The sequence below is a fragment of the Crassostrea angulata genome, chromosome 3, assembly GCF_025612915.1.
Source record: "Crassostrea angulata isolate pt1a10 chromosome 3, ASM2561291v2, whole genome shotgun sequence".
Classification (NCBI taxonomy): domain Eukaryota; kingdom Metazoa; phylum Mollusca; class Bivalvia; order Ostreida; family Ostreidae; genus Magallana; species Magallana angulata.
The window spans coordinates 56,806,408-56,823,654 of NC_069113.1; the positions used below are offsets into that span (position 1 = coordinate 56,806,408).

The window sequence follows — 17,247 nt, forward strand, 5'->3', positions numbered from 1 at the left end:
GAATTCAAATGGCGTATTGTTGGGACGCAAGCGGGGTTCAATTAATATAATAAATAAAAAGTATGTGTGCGTGTTTGTATATATATATATATATATATATATATATATTAAAAAAAAGTCTTCGTACAACTAATGAAATTATATAGATATAGAGTATAAGGAATCATTATTTGAATATAAGGAGGTGATAATTTCGGTCAGGGAATGATTAAACCTATTATAAAGCGCTTGAAACTTTATTGAATTTGAACACGCCCCAATCAAAATTATCACCTTTAGTTTTCTTGATACTAATTCCAATAGTGATACATTAGCAACGTGACTCCGCTATTGAAATGCCATTAGGCATTCGAGTCGGCAAATAATACTTAGAGAGGGTTATCATCTAAATGTCGTTTAAAAATACATTATTGCATAGCGATTACAAAGTAAACATGACAAACATCGACAATGAAATGTGTTGATAACGAACAATATATAAAATCAAAAGTTCAAAGGAAAATACAAAACAGGAACAGAGCAAACACAAACCTCTACAAAAATTAGAAGTATGATCAGCCGCACCCTCTGCTGACTGGTGATCCTCTCTTACAAAATACAGTCGTTCATAATCAATATGAGTTTTAAATTGCATTTTCGTAAACCAATAGACCAAATTTCAAACAAAACCATTAAATTTATGTCATTAATTTATTGGTAATGCATTATTTTGATTGTTTGCTAATGATGTTTGTAAATATGGAAATGCATGATTGCGCCGCTAACGAAGATATTGAATGAAAAAATGAAAATAACAGTCTGTCAACCATCTCAAAAATTCATAAAAACGAAATACAAAGTTTGAATTTAACTCGGATAAAATATATAACAGTATTGGTGTCAGAAAGATATGATGTCTACCTTACAGAACAGGAATATAAAACCTGTTTACAAAGTGACGGTGTAAGATGTTATAATGCTAGATCAGAAAGAAATGGTTTATAAAAATGAACAACATTTCTTCATAATGAATTGTCATTTCTGTTATAAAATTGAATTGATTGCATCAAAAAGGATATTAAAAAAGAAACATTGTACTATTCATTATATCTCATCCTTATCTCATTTTTTCTTCGTATTATTTTTTTTTTACATGTAATTTATAACCAACATAAATTTAAACAAAACGTAAAGCTTTAACTGAATGATGATTACCATGTTAAAAAAAAACACACTATGATATAATGAATGAGTAAATTGTTTTGTGGTTATCTCAAAGATTCAGTACACCTTAAGTCAGTTCAAAGGTGCAGTATACACAATTTTGGTATATATCATCGCCCAAAAAACATCAAATTCTGATTTGACATAGACAAATCCATTTGTTTATTTTGGAAGGAACTTTTGAACTCTCTAGATTCGGAATTGAAGTAGCAGAAAAAAATATGTCAGGTACAATCCAGCAAGCTGCAATTTAAAGGAAAAGCAGTGAAAAAATAAAAGTAAAAAATATCTTATCATGTCTACAACATGCATGCAAGTAATAAGTAATTATACTTTGAATCTTAAGAGGTGATAATTTGCGTTGGGACATCATCAAACTTCTTATAAATATCTTATAAAGCGTTTCATGCTTTAATGGAATTGTACACGCCCCGATCAAATTAATCACCTTATACAAAAAAATGATTCCCATTCCTTAAATAACATTTATAAATAAATATATTTCCCTCATCTTTGTATTTACATAACATTTATAGTGAAACATCAGCTATGTGACTCGAAAATTGAAGTACTATAAGGCCTTGGAGTCGGCAAATACTATTTAGAGACATTTAAATGTCTTCATAAAATACTTTTTGATAACAGGTAATGCACAACGATAGCAAAGTAAATATGACCACAAACATTGACACTCTATAACAAAGTAGAGTCGTTCATAATCAATATGAATTTTCAACTGCATTTCTGTAGAACAATATTGGCACAATTTCAAACTAAGCTTTAAACGTATTTCATTAACATTATTTTGATTTTTTACTTGCATACCTTATCATAGAGTTTTTGTCTCTTAATTGATTCGATATGCAAGGGCATTTTCTACGTATGAACAATTTCTTAAAACGAGGCAAGCTACTGACAAACAGGTTGATAAAAAAAGATCATCAACAGTCAGGTCAGCAGTTGTGACCGGTCAGCAGAGGAAATTTCTCACTCCTCCATGGCACCTGATCCTACCTCTCATTTTTGTAGAGTTTGCCCTCCTCCCATTTTGTATTTTTTGTTTGGACTTTATTTTGAACACTGTTAGTTATTACCACATTTCATTATAATGTTTAAAAGGCAGAATTGCACTAAAGCAGACATAGAATTAAATACAGACCAAAAAAAAACAATATTGTGTCATACAGAAAGATGTGATGTATGAACCTTACAGAACAGGGATTAAATCTTATTTACAATGTGATAGAGTGCAAATTATTAGGCATATTACAAAGGAATAGCTTTTATGAATGAAGAACATTTCTTCTTAATGAAATGTCTAACATTTCTGTTACAAAATTAGATTGCTTGGACCGAAAAGTATTTTCAAAGAAGAAACAAATTATTTTATTATTCATTATGTCTCATTTCTCTCTAAAAAATAAACACACCAAAATGTATTAAATGAATTGATTTGTGGATATCTCAAAAATAAAGTACCACCGTTAGTCAGTTCATAGGTCCAGTATATACAATTTTGGTGTCATACCCTAGACCAAAAAATGAAGAAATTCTGAGTTGACAAAGATATATTAATTTGTTTATTTCAGAAAGAACTTCAAACTATCTAGATTCGAAATTGAAGTAGCAGAAAAAATATGTCACGAAAAATCTAGCAAGCTACAATTCAAAAGAAAAGCAGTGACAAAATAAAAGTAAAAGTATCCTAACACACTGAATTTTTTTCTGATGCAAAACAGTCCATTTGAATTATTGAGTAAGGTGCGCATTTGGATTTAAAATTAGATGTTTACTTACCGTAAGAATCATTTCCTTGGTGATGGTGATAATACCGAGTACTGACAGACCAATAGACGGACCGTGAAGTTTGGTCATCAACAGGTTCAACTTTTAAACAGTTGTAAAAAATTATATGAGATAAATAAAATAATACACAATTTTGTTTTGACTTTATCTGTAGCGTCATGGCATGATAAAAAGTTGAGTTATTTAACTCTTAGATACAGTTATTGTTTTTTTCTGAGAATGCAAGTGTTGCTTTGAGAGACAGGAAGGCTTTATCAAGAAAATACTCTCGAATTAAAAAACATATGACACAATTGTATGACGCAAGTATACTCTTAAGGTCAAGATTAAATAAATGACAGGTGTCTACCGGTATATGAAATTCAAGATATCAATTCTGTTAATGATGCTGCATAACAATAGCTTTGTTTGATAGGGTGTACCGTGGCTTAAATTTTTGTTGTTAAACATACGAAAAATAATGTTTTAAATTGTCATTTTCTATGAAATATAAAGAAAATAAGTAACAAATCTCGGACCTTTGTCCATTTTTGATTATTGAAATATATCTAGAATGCCTACAGTCGAAAATGACTTTGATGAAGTTCGTTTCCCCCTTTTTCAAATGGGCTCAAATTGAATAAAGGTATCTGGATTACTTTTTCCATGATTGGGTAAAGAAGTCAAGAAACTGTTAAATTAAAAGATAAATATGTAAACATTCAAACTAAACTTAAATATTTGTATGTTGCAAATATTTTATTCATGCTGTAGAAGCAAACACATGTACACTTTTAGGACAACTGTTTTCCAATCATCACATTTTTTAAAATCGATTTCTATTTAATAAAGCAATTTTTAAAAAAGAAATCAATCGCAGTCCTTTATTTTATGTATTTTAACAGTTTGAGGCCATTTAAACTTGCCAAAATGATCAAATACAAAACGACAACGGAAATGTGTTAACAAACAAAACATTTTCAATATATAATTGTGTTAAAGTATAGTATACCTCTATCATGTCATCAATATTGGTATCATGAACATCGATATTAAAGATCTCTTTAGAAAGCCCATGTGCCTGAAAATCCCAAATGGATAGATAGATAGATGGATATATGGTTAAATAGATGATTTAATTTATGTATTCATTTATCTATGGATAGATAGATAGATAGATAGATAGATAGATAGATAGATAGATAGATAGATAGATAGATAGATAGATAGATAGATAGATAGATAGATAGTAATTACCTTTTCGTGCAACGTGGCTGCTTTCTTTGTGATGATAAGCATAGTCAATATGGTGCATGCGAGCCAGAAAGATAAAATGGAAATGTCTGCTAGATCGGTGCTATGAACGGACTTGTTAATCATTTCGTAGGTCGTGAAACAAGCAATTCCCAAGTTTATGACAAAAACAGCAGCCACATAAAATTGTAGACTCTGGTCAACGGTTTCAACCATTTTGCACAACTGCAAGTGCTTCTTTCGAATATTCTTGACAATATCCAATCTACATGAGCTGTGTTCTATCTTCGTCTGTTTCATTACGTCATAAAGATCATCATATAGGAACTCAATGGCGCTTACGAGCGTGCAAAACATGACAACGGGGAAAATGGACACACCTGATGATATAATCTGTACAAAACTTGCCAAAACTCTGACTGAGAGAGATGTGTTGGGGAAAGGGTTGCATGCGAGCCCAGGTATCACTGGGGAGAAATTTGAGTTGATTGCAAAAATCGTCAAACTTGCGTTAATAGTAAAATATGTCCAACCTATAGCGAGATTCCTTGCCCCACATTTTCTGATCCTATCACTCTTTGGGTTTAACATCAGACTCTTTGAAATTTGGTCCTCCACAGCATCGATATACTGCTTCACATAGCTTTCAAAATGATTTCTGTTATCATAAAAGATAAACAAAACAATGCTGACGATTGCGTTTTGCAGGTAGAATAACAGAGTGATTATTCGTAGTGCTGTCAGGTTTGGAATAAAATCTATTCCTACCCAGAAAGATGGAAGATACCTCAATACATTCAAACTCAGCAGAGTGCACACAAAGACACAGTAGAACCGAAGAAAGTTTTCCGTTGAACGCTTTACAATTATAGATGTTTTCTTGGCTGGATCATCTATAGCGGGGTTAACCTCACTTTTCTGTCGTCTATGGCATATTCCAAATATTCCAAGAGACAAACGCAGTGGCTTCATTAAACGTTCAGCGCGCGCCATACTAAATGAAAGAAGCTGGTATTGTGTGCAGATTTATACGTCATCCCTCTCACAAAATATAATACTTGTAACTGATTGACATATGAAATAGTGCAAGTAGATTAGGGTGTTTGGTATGCACAATTAGTTATTCTAGAGGTTGCAGTAGAGTGTTTTGGTATAAAATTATGATTTGATTGAAGATAATGACTGAGAAGAGCAGAATCAATAGAACTGAGCGAATGAACAATAAAACACTTAACAGGACCATCGGAGTACCGTATTTTCGGATGGAAATTCAATGTATGTTTCGTTCTAAATGAAATCCGTACACAAAATGGAGAGGGGGATTCATATAAAAATGTTGCTGCTACATCAGGGGATATTTTTTGATGGATTTTATCGTCCATTAAGTACTCTGCATTTACAAATAGTGTCATCGTTTTGTCAATACCTAAACCGCCCTGCTTCATTTTTATATGCTTTTGTGCATCCCTAAAATGCTTATTGATTAAAGGTCAAGATCTAATAAATAAAGAAGCCATTGGATTTTTAAAATACAACATTTATGAGTTCTTTTAATGATGCTTTGTAACAATATTTTGGATTGATCAAATATATCTAAGCTTTAAAAGTTTAATATAATAAACTAGATACAAAATTGTGTTTTAAATGTAAATTAGGTTACAAGTCTTGTATTTTTCTCTATTCGTGACGGGTGAAATGCAGTATATATCCGGTACTCCAGTCTCTCTATAAACGTATTACAACATATGAAATGTTCCCGACTTCTTTTTTAAAATTATATAAAATTGTTAAAAGATATCTGGATTACTTTTTCCAGCTTTCAAATAGAATGTCAAGATACGGTTTTATATTCAACATATTGTCTTAAAATTAGAGGGGATTGTCATGATTTTAGTCAAATTCTGATTTTTCTGTTTTTATTATTTACAATGCTTTAGGAATGCATTTTAGTGATTGAATGAAATATGAGAGTCTATCAATGAGTTATAAGCAAGATACAGGGCATACATTTCTTTGTCATGTAAACAAGGCTCGTGCCCTGTTTTTGTTTACATAGGTTCAATATACCAGTAAACTTCTTTTCCAAGCTGATTTGTCTCTCTTCTGATTCATTTTAAGCATGAATAAACAGTTCCTAGCGTTTATCACATTCATTTTAGGTTTAAAAGTGGAATTTTCATTTCAACATTCAAAATGTAAACTTTGGTTACATAGCAATGAAATGTAAGTTCTGTAACTCACTTATAAGTCAATGAATAGCTCTCCAATTTTGGTTGCCTATTAATAAAGTATAACAAACATTAAAAGTGGAAAAAATGACCTAACTCGTGACCATGCCCCTTCAAATTAAATAGCAAATCAAAGTACTGAGAGTACTGAAAGACGGGGTCTTGAAAGTTTGAATTTGTAATTATCATGGATTTCCTCCAATATACTTCCAAAATTAATGAGTTTGAATTATTTGTTACAATCCATGTTAATTCGGCTTTTTTTGCAACTGTCTAATACTTTGTCTAAATTGTACTCAATCCCGGCCGTCATAATTGTAGAAAATTGACACAACGGTATATTATGTAAAATAAGACCCCAAGGAAAAATTTTAAAAATTACTACTAACCGGGAAAATCAAACAACAATATCAAAGTAGATAATTTTAACCATTAGATTTATTCAATTTTGTGTTCCAAAGGAAAATCCACAAGTCGGACGGTATCCGTAATAAAAGTTTTATGAAAACCCCGAAAACTCTAAAACTGCTGAATTAACAAACAAAGTGAACATTAGTATACCGATAACAAACACAGGCACCTGACGTTAGAAATATTTTTTTTACAATAAGATTCTAAGAACTTTGACAATAACAAGATATGCCACGGTCGCCATTTTGATTTTTAAGACCAACTTATCTGACACGATTTTCTTCATTTGTGATTCATGCAAAATTAATAGGTAAAAATAAATCCGTTCGCCACTTACTACTTTTTTGTGTAAACTCGTGCATCACCTACACGAATTACGATACAACCGTTCCTTTCATTAAAAATCATACTCCGAAAATCAGAGACATAAATAACAGAGATGGTCAACCCCGCCATTAGCGTGTAAATGTTACGGGACCAACCTTACTTTGAAAACTACAAGTGCAACAGCAATCTTGTATAAGTCATTAAATCTGAACCTGATAGTGAACATGAACCTGAACCTGTAAATATTTTAAGCATGTTTTATTTATGAAATATTTACAAAAACTCTTTATTTAGTTTTTAAATTACTTTTTTAAAACTTATTGACTTTTCACAAAGTAATGGTAATGCATTACTTTACTCATGTAATGGTAATGTAATGCATTACTTCAAGAAAATTAAGTAATGGTAATGGTAATTTAATGCCATAATTAAAGAACTTGGTTCTTCAATCGATAAGAGTGTTTATATTATATGAAGTATAAGTTTTCCAAAATGTATAATCTATTATAGATTTTGCTTACAATGCATTGTTTAAAATTTAAATTCAGTTTAATCAACTAAAGAGCCAACGAACGAGAAGGCAAATTCAGACTTGTTTTTTACTTTCTTTGTACAAAATTCCTTTTGATACGAACACCAGTCATACCGCAAGTAGATTGGAAGCAAATGAAACACCTATTTAATTTGTATAACATCTGTGTATAACCCGTCCCGATTTTAACTTCGGCTTGCGCATGAAGTTTGGTAGTATTAAGGTGAAAGATTGTCAAAATAAAATTCACAACTTTTCAAAAATGGCACATTGCGTTTGGGAACTTTAATTTCGATTCCACCATCAACCTCTTCTATTGATTTAAAATGAGCTCGTACACCAACTGAATCGTCAACGGCGCTGTACATTCAGTTACGTAACTCATTCCACATTTGAACCCGAGCAAGAATATTTTGATCAATAAAACTATTTGTTTATTTTCTAAATAGAATTTTGTTTATAAACAGAGGACTTGAAAAGATTTAATGTGTGTTTTTATAATACATATTTACTGAAATGCATGAAAACTTTCTGCACTATTATCTTACGCGTACACTCAATTCATGTGTTCTGCGCGTGCCTTCCGGTTTGAGACTTCGGCTGACAGTAAACCAATAGACGGGGTCACGTGACCCTGTCTAAAAATTGTATGCTATATAGATCACTTGTAACTCAACAAATGACACTTAAATTTTGGTTGCCTTTTCAAAACGCCCGACTAAAGCACATTCTGACCATGTCCCTTTAAATTCATGACGTACTAATGACATGTTGGAAAACAATAGGAAAGCAACAATGAAGCCTCTATTTTCTATCACGCTTCACGGTGGTATCTGTAAAGGAAGAGTGTATGTTTGGAGTGTATGTCAAGTTTCCCTTATTAGAAAATGAATTTAAACAAGTATTTCTTTTAAAGGAATGATCGGAAATAATGATATATAGATAAATAGAAGCAATCAACATGAACAGTTTGATGTAAAATGATTAAAAAAGTACTGTATTTTTTACAATATATAGAATATTTTGAATCTGTACACCATAATGTCATCTTATAAACCGTCAACAAATTTAATTTTGAAATAAATTTGGGGAAAGCCGTTCGTAGACTCCTTGTCAAGTATTATATTTTTAACGTAATTATTAAATGTTAATACATGTACATCTTCTTCTTCAGAATACTAGGTAGGGCTCCTCAAAGAGCATTAAATTAACACGTATACAAAGAAAGAGTTGTATTAAAATAATTTAATGCGACTGAAAAACATTGAATGCCATCATAACTTGCTATTGAGGTCGCATTTTAACGTAACCTCGTTTATAAATTAAGCCGTCTTCCTAGCTACTATTATGCAACATCAATAGATCGAGGTCAGTTCATGGAGCATCTTCTTATGATCGAGGTCAGTTCATCGAGGTCAACTGCATTACTGAATGAATCTTTCGATCGAAATTCTTACGCGTGAGACAAAATGTGCATGCTTGAATTAACAGGTCGAACTGTATTTAATGTATGTTTGCATCTCTTACGATGAATGAATTGAAATAAAACTGAGTAAAATGTTATATAAATACTAAACCAAAGCTTCAAGTTTTTAAAAGAACTACTTATGCAAGCGGAATGCGTGTGTACGTGGAAGCATTTGCCGGATGCCTCATATGGACACAACAGTGATCGGCCGAAGCCGATCACAAAAATTATTTCCAATTAATTAATGTGATGTCTTAATCAATCTAAAACTAAAAACAACGCTTTGAAATCATTTTTAGATTTTATTAACTTAAAAGAAAACGTTTTCAAGTTAAAAAAAATTTTAAAATGTGCAAATGCTTTATGAAACGCTTATAAACGCATGCATATAATGATATTTATAGCAAGATGAACAATCTGTGTTTATTTCAAGGAGTATAATACACAAATAAACGCACATGATTTTAACAAGTATTACAATGAATTACTGAACTTTTAAAAATATAAATATTTTCATAAATGACAAAGTCACAACAGAACATTGTTTATTACTATATACATGCTTAATTACTTTGTCGTGTACGACTAATGTAAAAAAAAAAATTCAATATGCTTGATGTTACGTTTGAAGTAAAAAAAAAATTCAATGTTATTTTAATTGTTAAATGACTGGTTTTTATACAATTAATGGCAAACATTTAAATGATAGGAATTTTATTTCCATACTGTGCGGAACTCTTTAGTAAAGCTTGGTTTGAACAATCTGTATACAAATGTTTATAAACAGAGTTTGACTATGAGAACAATATAATTATTATAATTTTGTTGGCTAACTTCATGCTGTTACTATTCTTGATTACGTCATTTATATGTGTCGAATGATTCCTTTTTATCTTGGTGGTGAAACGATGATGCTACAAATAAACAGTTAAAGATATGTACTGACGTAAATTCAGCTAAAAATAAATTTTTGATTTTTACTTAACTAAACGATTTCACCTTTGAAGTAAGAGGATGAAGATAATTACCATATAGCTAGTAATAAAATCTAAAAAGAGAAAAAAAAAAGGTCCGTGTGCCTTAAACCAAGGTATGATAAAATACGTACCTATATTTTAAACTGAATCAGCAAAAAAAGGTATGTCATGAAAACTCCAGCGAGCTAAAATCAGAGAAGTATGTTCTTTGTGTTTAACCATACTACGTGGCTAGATTAAGTCACACTGAACAAGAAATTCAATTAAACATACTCAACAAAATATTTTCTATTGTCTGCGCAAGTCTTCATATTTCTAGCAAATATTTCACAGCTCTAATTCATACTCAATTACAGCATACAATCAATTACATTGATGTCAAGCAACTACGGCATATTGGATTTTAGCTGTTAAAGGAGACTTTCTGTTTGTTTTACAGATGAAAGCAATAAATTTATGTATTTGTAGGAAAGTGGTTTTACAATATGATCAATTAGAGCACCATTCGTCTATATAGAAAGAGCGCATAGAATGTATGCCATTTTAATGCTTTATTATGATATAAACTAAATATGAAACAATTGTGTCTGCTCTTTGCTCATATACATAGGGAAAAAACTAAATTAAAATGAATTTTACCTTCTTGGTACATGAATGTCTCTTGAATTTTTTTTTTCAATTGCTTTTTTTTAAATCTTGTAAATATCCAGCATGCCTTTTTGTATTCACTTTAAAATATTATGCGACTTACCGTTAGAATCATTTCCTTGGTGATGGTTATAATACCGAGTACTGACAGACCAATGGACGGACCGTGAAGTTTGGCCACCAACAGGTTAATCTGAATATATAATCCATACACCATTCTCTAATTAAAGTATAAAACTTCGTATTGTGTATCCACCTATATTAATATTGTATACCCACCTTTATTTGCGTGCGAATCAAATGTTACTGTATGTTCTGAATGCTTTACATTTTAACCACCCACCAGTTTATCTCAACTAAATTTCGAAATGAAAGTGTATTAATTTAATAGATATACTTCCTATATTCTTTATTTTATACCATACTCTTTATACAAAGGATATTTGGACATGTCTGCCAGCAAAATTAAATGCATTTATTGATGTAGGTATACGTAACAAATCTTTAACATATTCACTAAACATTCCTTGTATCTTATCTAATCTTCGCAAATCATACAATATTGCAATATATTTTAGACTTTTAAGTACATTTAAATAGATTTATATTTTGGTACTCACGTGCGCAAGATCCTGCATTGTAGCTCCGTCCAAATTGACATCCATTATCAACGAAGAGAGACCATGGGCCTAGAACAGTGAATATTTTAAATCAAATTCTTTATTTAAAATGACATGTATCCTCATCGCTTTTGCAAATTCCTACTTATTTCATGCTGTTTTAACGAAAATTCTAAATATTCTAGCCTGGTAATGTACCCTGAATTTTTGGGAATAAACATTTAATATGCTAATAAATAAGGAATAATATATCAAGGAAAATTATATAAAAATGAGGAACGTCTTCTGTGACCTAATGATTAATTAAGATTCGGTGACCACGTAAAGTCACGGATTTTAGTTACACTTTATATATATATATATATATATATATATATATATATATATATATATATATATATATATATATATATATATATATATAATATATATATATATATAATCTTTGATTCCTACAAAAATACACTTATTGAAACACACTTCAGAAAAGTGCAATTAAAAATATGCTGGACAAATTATATTCCTGCTAAGCTTATGAAAACTTTATTGCGATAAAATAAATTGTTCATCGTGCAATTCAAGCAGGGGGTCGTTTATTTAATTTTTCGAGGATCTTTTGAATTCATTGACTCTCAAACTTTGACAATTTGTCTCTGCAAACACACGTCTTTTGTCATTGAGCCAAATAATATGTAATTGAAGTATAGTGACAAAAACCTGCCGGAATTGCTTATAACATTCTTAATATCCTATCAAAATCCCTCAATAAGTAAGTACTTTTTTGTGTTTCTTCTGTTTATTAAATTTATAACCATATTTTTGACAATTAAAAACGTTCGCGAGTGCTTGGCCATGCGTTAAAATTTATAACGTTCTTGAATTTTTTTTTTAAATATATATATATTATGGACTACTTTATACACAAAGAAAAATGAGGTCGACTGTCCTTTTAACGAATGGTATCAATTTAAGCAGTGACCTAATTTTAACTTCTAGAGATATAATTGAGAAAAGATAACTGTACCTTCTCGTGTACATTAGCGGAATTTACAGATGTTATAAAAGGGACCAGAAAACACGCTGCCAGCCAGAACGAGGAGATAACGATCTCTGGAACGTTGGGGTCGTTTGAAATTTCGTGTATCATTTCGTAAATAATAAAACACGCATTTCCGATGTTTAACAGGTAAACGTTAGCAATGTAATAACTCAAACTTTGGTCCACAGTTTCCACCATCTTACATAATTTCAAGTGTTTGTATCGAACACACTTCAACGTCTCATATTCATATTTAGAGTTGCTTGAGAAGTTGTTGACGGTATTCAAAGTTTAACGAGAAATGTAGATGTGGCATCAAAGACAAATTGTAGGAACGCGTAATGGCTGGTCATTTGTGTCTTCTAAAGAACCAGGAGAAAATGTGCTTAAATGGGTCCCAGGTGAAAGAGACAAAGCGTTACCAATTAAGCTCATGAAATGATTAACGATTTATTAAAGATGTCCAATTGTTTGTTCTAACTATCATAACAGTTTAAAGTAGATTCCTAGTATTTACCAAGCCATCCACATCTTTATTGCATTTGTCATTCTATTGATTGTTGCGCATGAATATCCATTAAAGGGTTGGAAAACAAGAACGGACACTGAGTTCAACTTCATTTATTGACCAAGTCGTGCTAATTCGCTAATTTCATATTTCAAACAACATTTAAACTTTTGCATCGGTCAATTAAACTCTGGATCAGTGAGTATAGCGTTGTTAATATCCTGGAATAGATGGGTCAATTATTACGTGTATCTACCGACAAAGAAAATAACGTTCTACCAACCAAATGTAGAGTCACTTGGTTTCTCTGAATAGTTGCAAAAGGCTTAAGTTCATTGCAGGTAGTACATGTGATCTAGGCCAATGATGCAATATCGCGTTATTACAATGTATATGGTTTCAAGACCGGAAATGCACCCCCTCCCCGACGATCACAGGTTCTAAGTTAAAAATAGATAAAAAGAGAGCACAAGCGTATATATATCTTATATATTGCATAAAACTTTAGGTCTGTCATCATTTTATGCAATGTTGGGAAAAGATTTTTCCAACAAATTAACGTCAAGATCTAGTAAATGGAAGACGTCCTCACACATACCGTAGATTCCTTGTTTTACGTGAGTACTTTATTCCGCGCTTCAAATGAATTGCATCAAATTGTGAGTATCTAAAATCGCTAAGTAGTTTTTAGTTTCAATTAGTTTACATCTATCGGAAAGACAAAAGTGAGATTTTAAATACGTGATATGTGCTTCTCGCGATTTTACGCGGATATTAATTCCTCACAATTAATTAGGTATCTCCAGTAATTCTTTAAGTGATGCTTCATTGCATTAGTTTTGTTTGATAAGGTGTATCGGATCTTGATATTTTAGAAAACACAATATAATAAGCATGTTTGAATTGTCATTTTCAAGGAATATGAAAAAGAAAAAAGTAACAATCCTGGAGTTTTGCCCATTTTTGAATGAAATATATCTTAATAACTGCTTACATATCTCAAGAAATGGTATCAAACAAGCTCCAAACCTTAACTTTAAAATGATTTAAATGGGATAAAGTTAAATATAGGCATCAAGATAACTTTGATGAAACTATAAGATTTAATATTGAATTCAACTAATTTCAACGAAATTGTTAACAGTCTGAGAGAGAGAGAGAGAGAGAGAGAGAGAGAGAGAGAGAGAGAGAGAGAGAGTGTGTGTGTGTGTGTGTGTGTGTTTTAAGAAGAACTGTTACCTTTTCGTGCACTTTCGCAGATTTTATGGAGATAATAAATGGTATGATAAAAGAACACGCCAGCCAGAATAATGAGACAACCATCTCTGTTATGTTTGGATCACCGCTCACTTTACTAATCAGGTCATAGATTAAAAAGCACGCAGTTCCAATACTTAACAGATAAACGTTTGCCACATAGTAGCTCAAACTTTGGTCCACAGTTTCCACCATCTTACATAATTGCAAGTGTTTGTATCGAACACACTTCAACGTCTCGAACCTGTTCGGACAATCTTCTAACGCTGTGTTTTCAATGACTTCGTGAAGTTCCTGAAATCGTATCTCGATAGCAGTGGTTAACGAATAATGGAGAACCACTGGGAAAACCCACACTCCTGATAAAAGCAAAAAGAGAACGGATATGAATATCTTCACAGGTATAGATTTGTGAGACAGGGGGTTACATAGGGTCACTGTCACATCGGGCGTCAGGTTCGAGAAAAGCAGAAAACCAACTGTCACGGCATTGAAGATTACTATAATCCACCCGACCACCAGAGCTCGAACCATGCTTCTTTTGGCTTTCTGACATGCTGGGTTGGTTTTTAGATACTTTGAAATGTCGTCACTTATCACCGTGATGTACTGTTGGACATAACGCTCAAAATGATTCTTGTTCTCAAAGAAAACGAAGAGAACGATAGAGCTGACGGCGTTTTCTATGAACCAGACCAGAACCACGATTCTTAGTGCGGTGGGGTGCGGGACAAAATCGATCCCCACCCAGAAGCTTGGGATGTAACGGAGAACGTTCAGACTTAAAACACAGCAAACAAAGACGCAGTAAACTTTCTTCACTTTTGACAGTAAGTGTGGAGGTTTGCTTTTTGCTTTGGCATCAAAAGCTTTAGCGGGTTCAACAAGGCTTGAATTCGATCCATGCGATAATCCGAACAGCGCAAGTGACGTATGCAGCGGCCGCATGTGAGTTCTCATGGATGCCATGTTAATTCTTCGACATTCAATTGTTCGCAAAAAACCCAACTTTTTGAGAGGTGTAAAACCCAAACACCTAAATGACAAATCGAATTAAATCCTTCAGGAAACTGTTTTCTTCTCTCACAAAGTTATGGTGGTAATATCAATGATAAGTTTTTTTCCTGCAACAGATATTAACCCTTTGTGATGCTCCGCTGATCTATCCGAGTAATTTCCAGTCCGTTTTTAGCAAATACAATAATGTTATGTCAATCGTGGATATTTACAAAGCAAATGAGATGTAAAGATCTGTTTCCATCCCGTTAATTGATTTACGGTAATGGTGGTAGAAACCAATGTCCTTTTATAATAAAACACTGCGGTTCAGCTACAGTACAAACTTTAAATAGGCAAACAAACCAGTAATATTTACTGGTTCACTTTCCAAAGACATCAAATCGCCAGATTAATAGATACATCTAATGTCGTTAAAATCCTGCCGGTCTTCTCCTGCGTTTTTGATCCCTGTTACGTAATTACTGCCCTGAAGTTTTGGAAACCTTTCATATTGGGAAAAAACTCGTCCCTGCTTGACAGACTAAATAAGCTTGACGTGATAAAAGATCGGAACGGTGCTGAATGATGTTCCATGGCGTTCTAGGGCTATCACAATTATCAATCCACATTAACCAAATTAATTATTGCATCGCTACTTTGAGGCACTCATACTGTTATCTATCCGTTCTTGCTTTATTTGTCTGTCACAAAAACTTAATGGCAGCTCTTAATTAGAACTTGGACACACTTCTCGTAATGACTTCTTTCACAATTCCCAGAGCAGATTGTCGTTAATCTTGCATTATATTAACATTAAACTCATTTAAAGAGGGGGTAACTTTACTTCATGCACTGTAAAATATTCCGATCTATATAGGATTTAAAGTTCAATATTCTCTTGCAGTGTCTTAATTACGAATATAAACTAATGAGCTTGGTGCGTACACTACGCGTTTCAATAAGAAAACTGTACACATCCAATGTATAAACTTAAGCACCATTCACTGTCAGATGTGTTGTATCTTTTCCAGACCTGAAATAGAAAATATAAAGTTACAGCTCACCATGCAGTGTCATTTTTTTCTGCTAAGACGGGTCAACAAGTATTTTATTTAAAATAAATAGCGAATTAACTGTACATAGTGTGTAACTTCAGAAATTAATTAGACTTCTACATCGCTGCACCACACCTTAGAAAAAGCTGCAGTTGTTTTGTGTTTTGAGATGGACTACCTGAAGTTTACAGTACAATACGAATGTACTGCTGTTGACCGGGGGGGGGGGGATATTACCATCCTCTGGTTCATCAGTTGATCGAGCCCTGCGTACCTGTAGGTATCTCGCTGTAAGTTGCTGAATACGTTTATTCTAGGGGCGAGAGTGGTAAACAAGATTTCCCCGTGGCTCTCCTGAGCCAATACTCGAGGTCAACTCAAGATTAATTGGTCCATTTTTCTCAAGTGACTTAATTGGTAATCCTATCATTTGAATACCAGGGGGAGGGAGGAGGGCTGAAAAACGTTAGGGAGGGGGTTCCCAGGCTTGCATCGGGTGTGACCGATCCATATACTATTACACGTATCGGTTTGTCACTCCACTTGTCAGTTCATTAAGTGTTGCACTATCTTTACTTGGTAAAATATAAGCTAATCATTGATATTTTGACTCTTTGAAAAAATAAGGTTTCTGCACAACTTGTATAGTTACCAAAAATATTTTTAGGGGGTGAGGTTGGTGTAGGGATGTAACATCCCATCCCCAAACCTTTACAATAAATTCCTAAAGAGTCTTAGACAGAATTATCTTGTTTATCTTAAGTTTGTGTATTCAAATGAATTCAAATGGATTGGTTGGAGGAGTTTATTGCACCTGACAGAGTGTTTATAAAACAACCAAATAATGAATACCTCTAACATTAAAAAGGATTCTGATACATGAACATAAAACTTCTACCATGTAAATCTTACACAAGCCACATGCATCAAATTCCA

At 32.5% G+C, this 17,247-nt stretch overlaps 2 protein-coding genes across 2 annotated transcripts; both read right to left on the bottom strand.

Moving 5' to 3' along the window:
* Positions 1–290: 290 nt before the first annotated feature.
* Positions 291–5,874, bottom strand: LOC128178325 (uncharacterized). The gene is made up of 4 exons (XM_052845437.1): positions 4,246–5,874; positions 4,001–4,069; positions 3,001–3,090; positions 291–1,446 (listed from the first exon to the last, which is right to left on the bottom strand). Exons 1-4 carry the CDS (start codon positions 5,233–5,235, stop codon positions 1,393–1,395), a joined length of 1,203 nt encoding a protein of 400 aa, XP_052701397.1. The 5' UTR covers positions 5,236–5,874; the 3' UTR covers positions 291–1,392.
* A 3,665-nt stretch (positions 5,875–9,539) lies between these two features.
* Positions 9,540–17,131, bottom strand: LOC128177017 (uncharacterized). Its single transcript, XM_052843525.1, has 5 exons — positions 16,586–17,131; positions 14,240–16,289; positions 11,454–11,522; positions 10,937–11,026; positions 9,540–10,122 (listed from the first exon to the last, which is right to left on the bottom strand). Exons 2-5 carry the CDS (start codon positions 15,224–15,226, stop codon positions 10,003–10,005), a joined length of 1,266 nt encoding a protein of 421 aa, XP_052699485.1. The 5' UTR covers positions 15,227–16,289; positions 16,586–17,131; the 3' UTR covers positions 9,540–10,002.
* Positions 17,132–17,247: the final 116 nt, after the last annotated feature.

Excerpts from the sequence above, each read along its gene's own strand:
- LOC128177017 (XM_052843525.1), bottom strand. The coding sequence starts at position 15,226 with ATGGCATCCATGAGAACTCACATGCGGCCGCTGCATACGTCACTTGCG. Across the intron at positions 11,523-14,239 it reads CTGCGAAAGTGCACGAAAAG|GCCCATGGTCTCTCTTCGTT; the intron begins GTAACAGTTCTT and ends TCACTGTTCTAG. Across the intron at positions 10,123-10,936 it reads CCAAGGAAATGATTCTAACG|CATCATCGTTTCACCACCAA; the intron begins GTAAGTCGCATA and ends GTTTATTTGTAG.
- LOC128178325 (XM_052845437.1), bottom strand. The coding sequence starts at position 5,235 with ATGGCGCGCGCTGAACGTTTAATGAAGCCACTGCGTTTGTCTCTTGGA. Across the intron at positions 4,070-4,245 it reads CAGCCACGTTGCACGAAAAG|GCACATGGGCTTTCTAAAGA; the intron begins GTAATTACTATC and ends TGGGATTTTCAG. Across the intron at positions 3,091-4,000 it reads ATATTGATGACATGATAGAG|TTGAACCTGTTGATGACCAA; the intron begins GTATACTATACT and ends ACTGTTTAAAAG.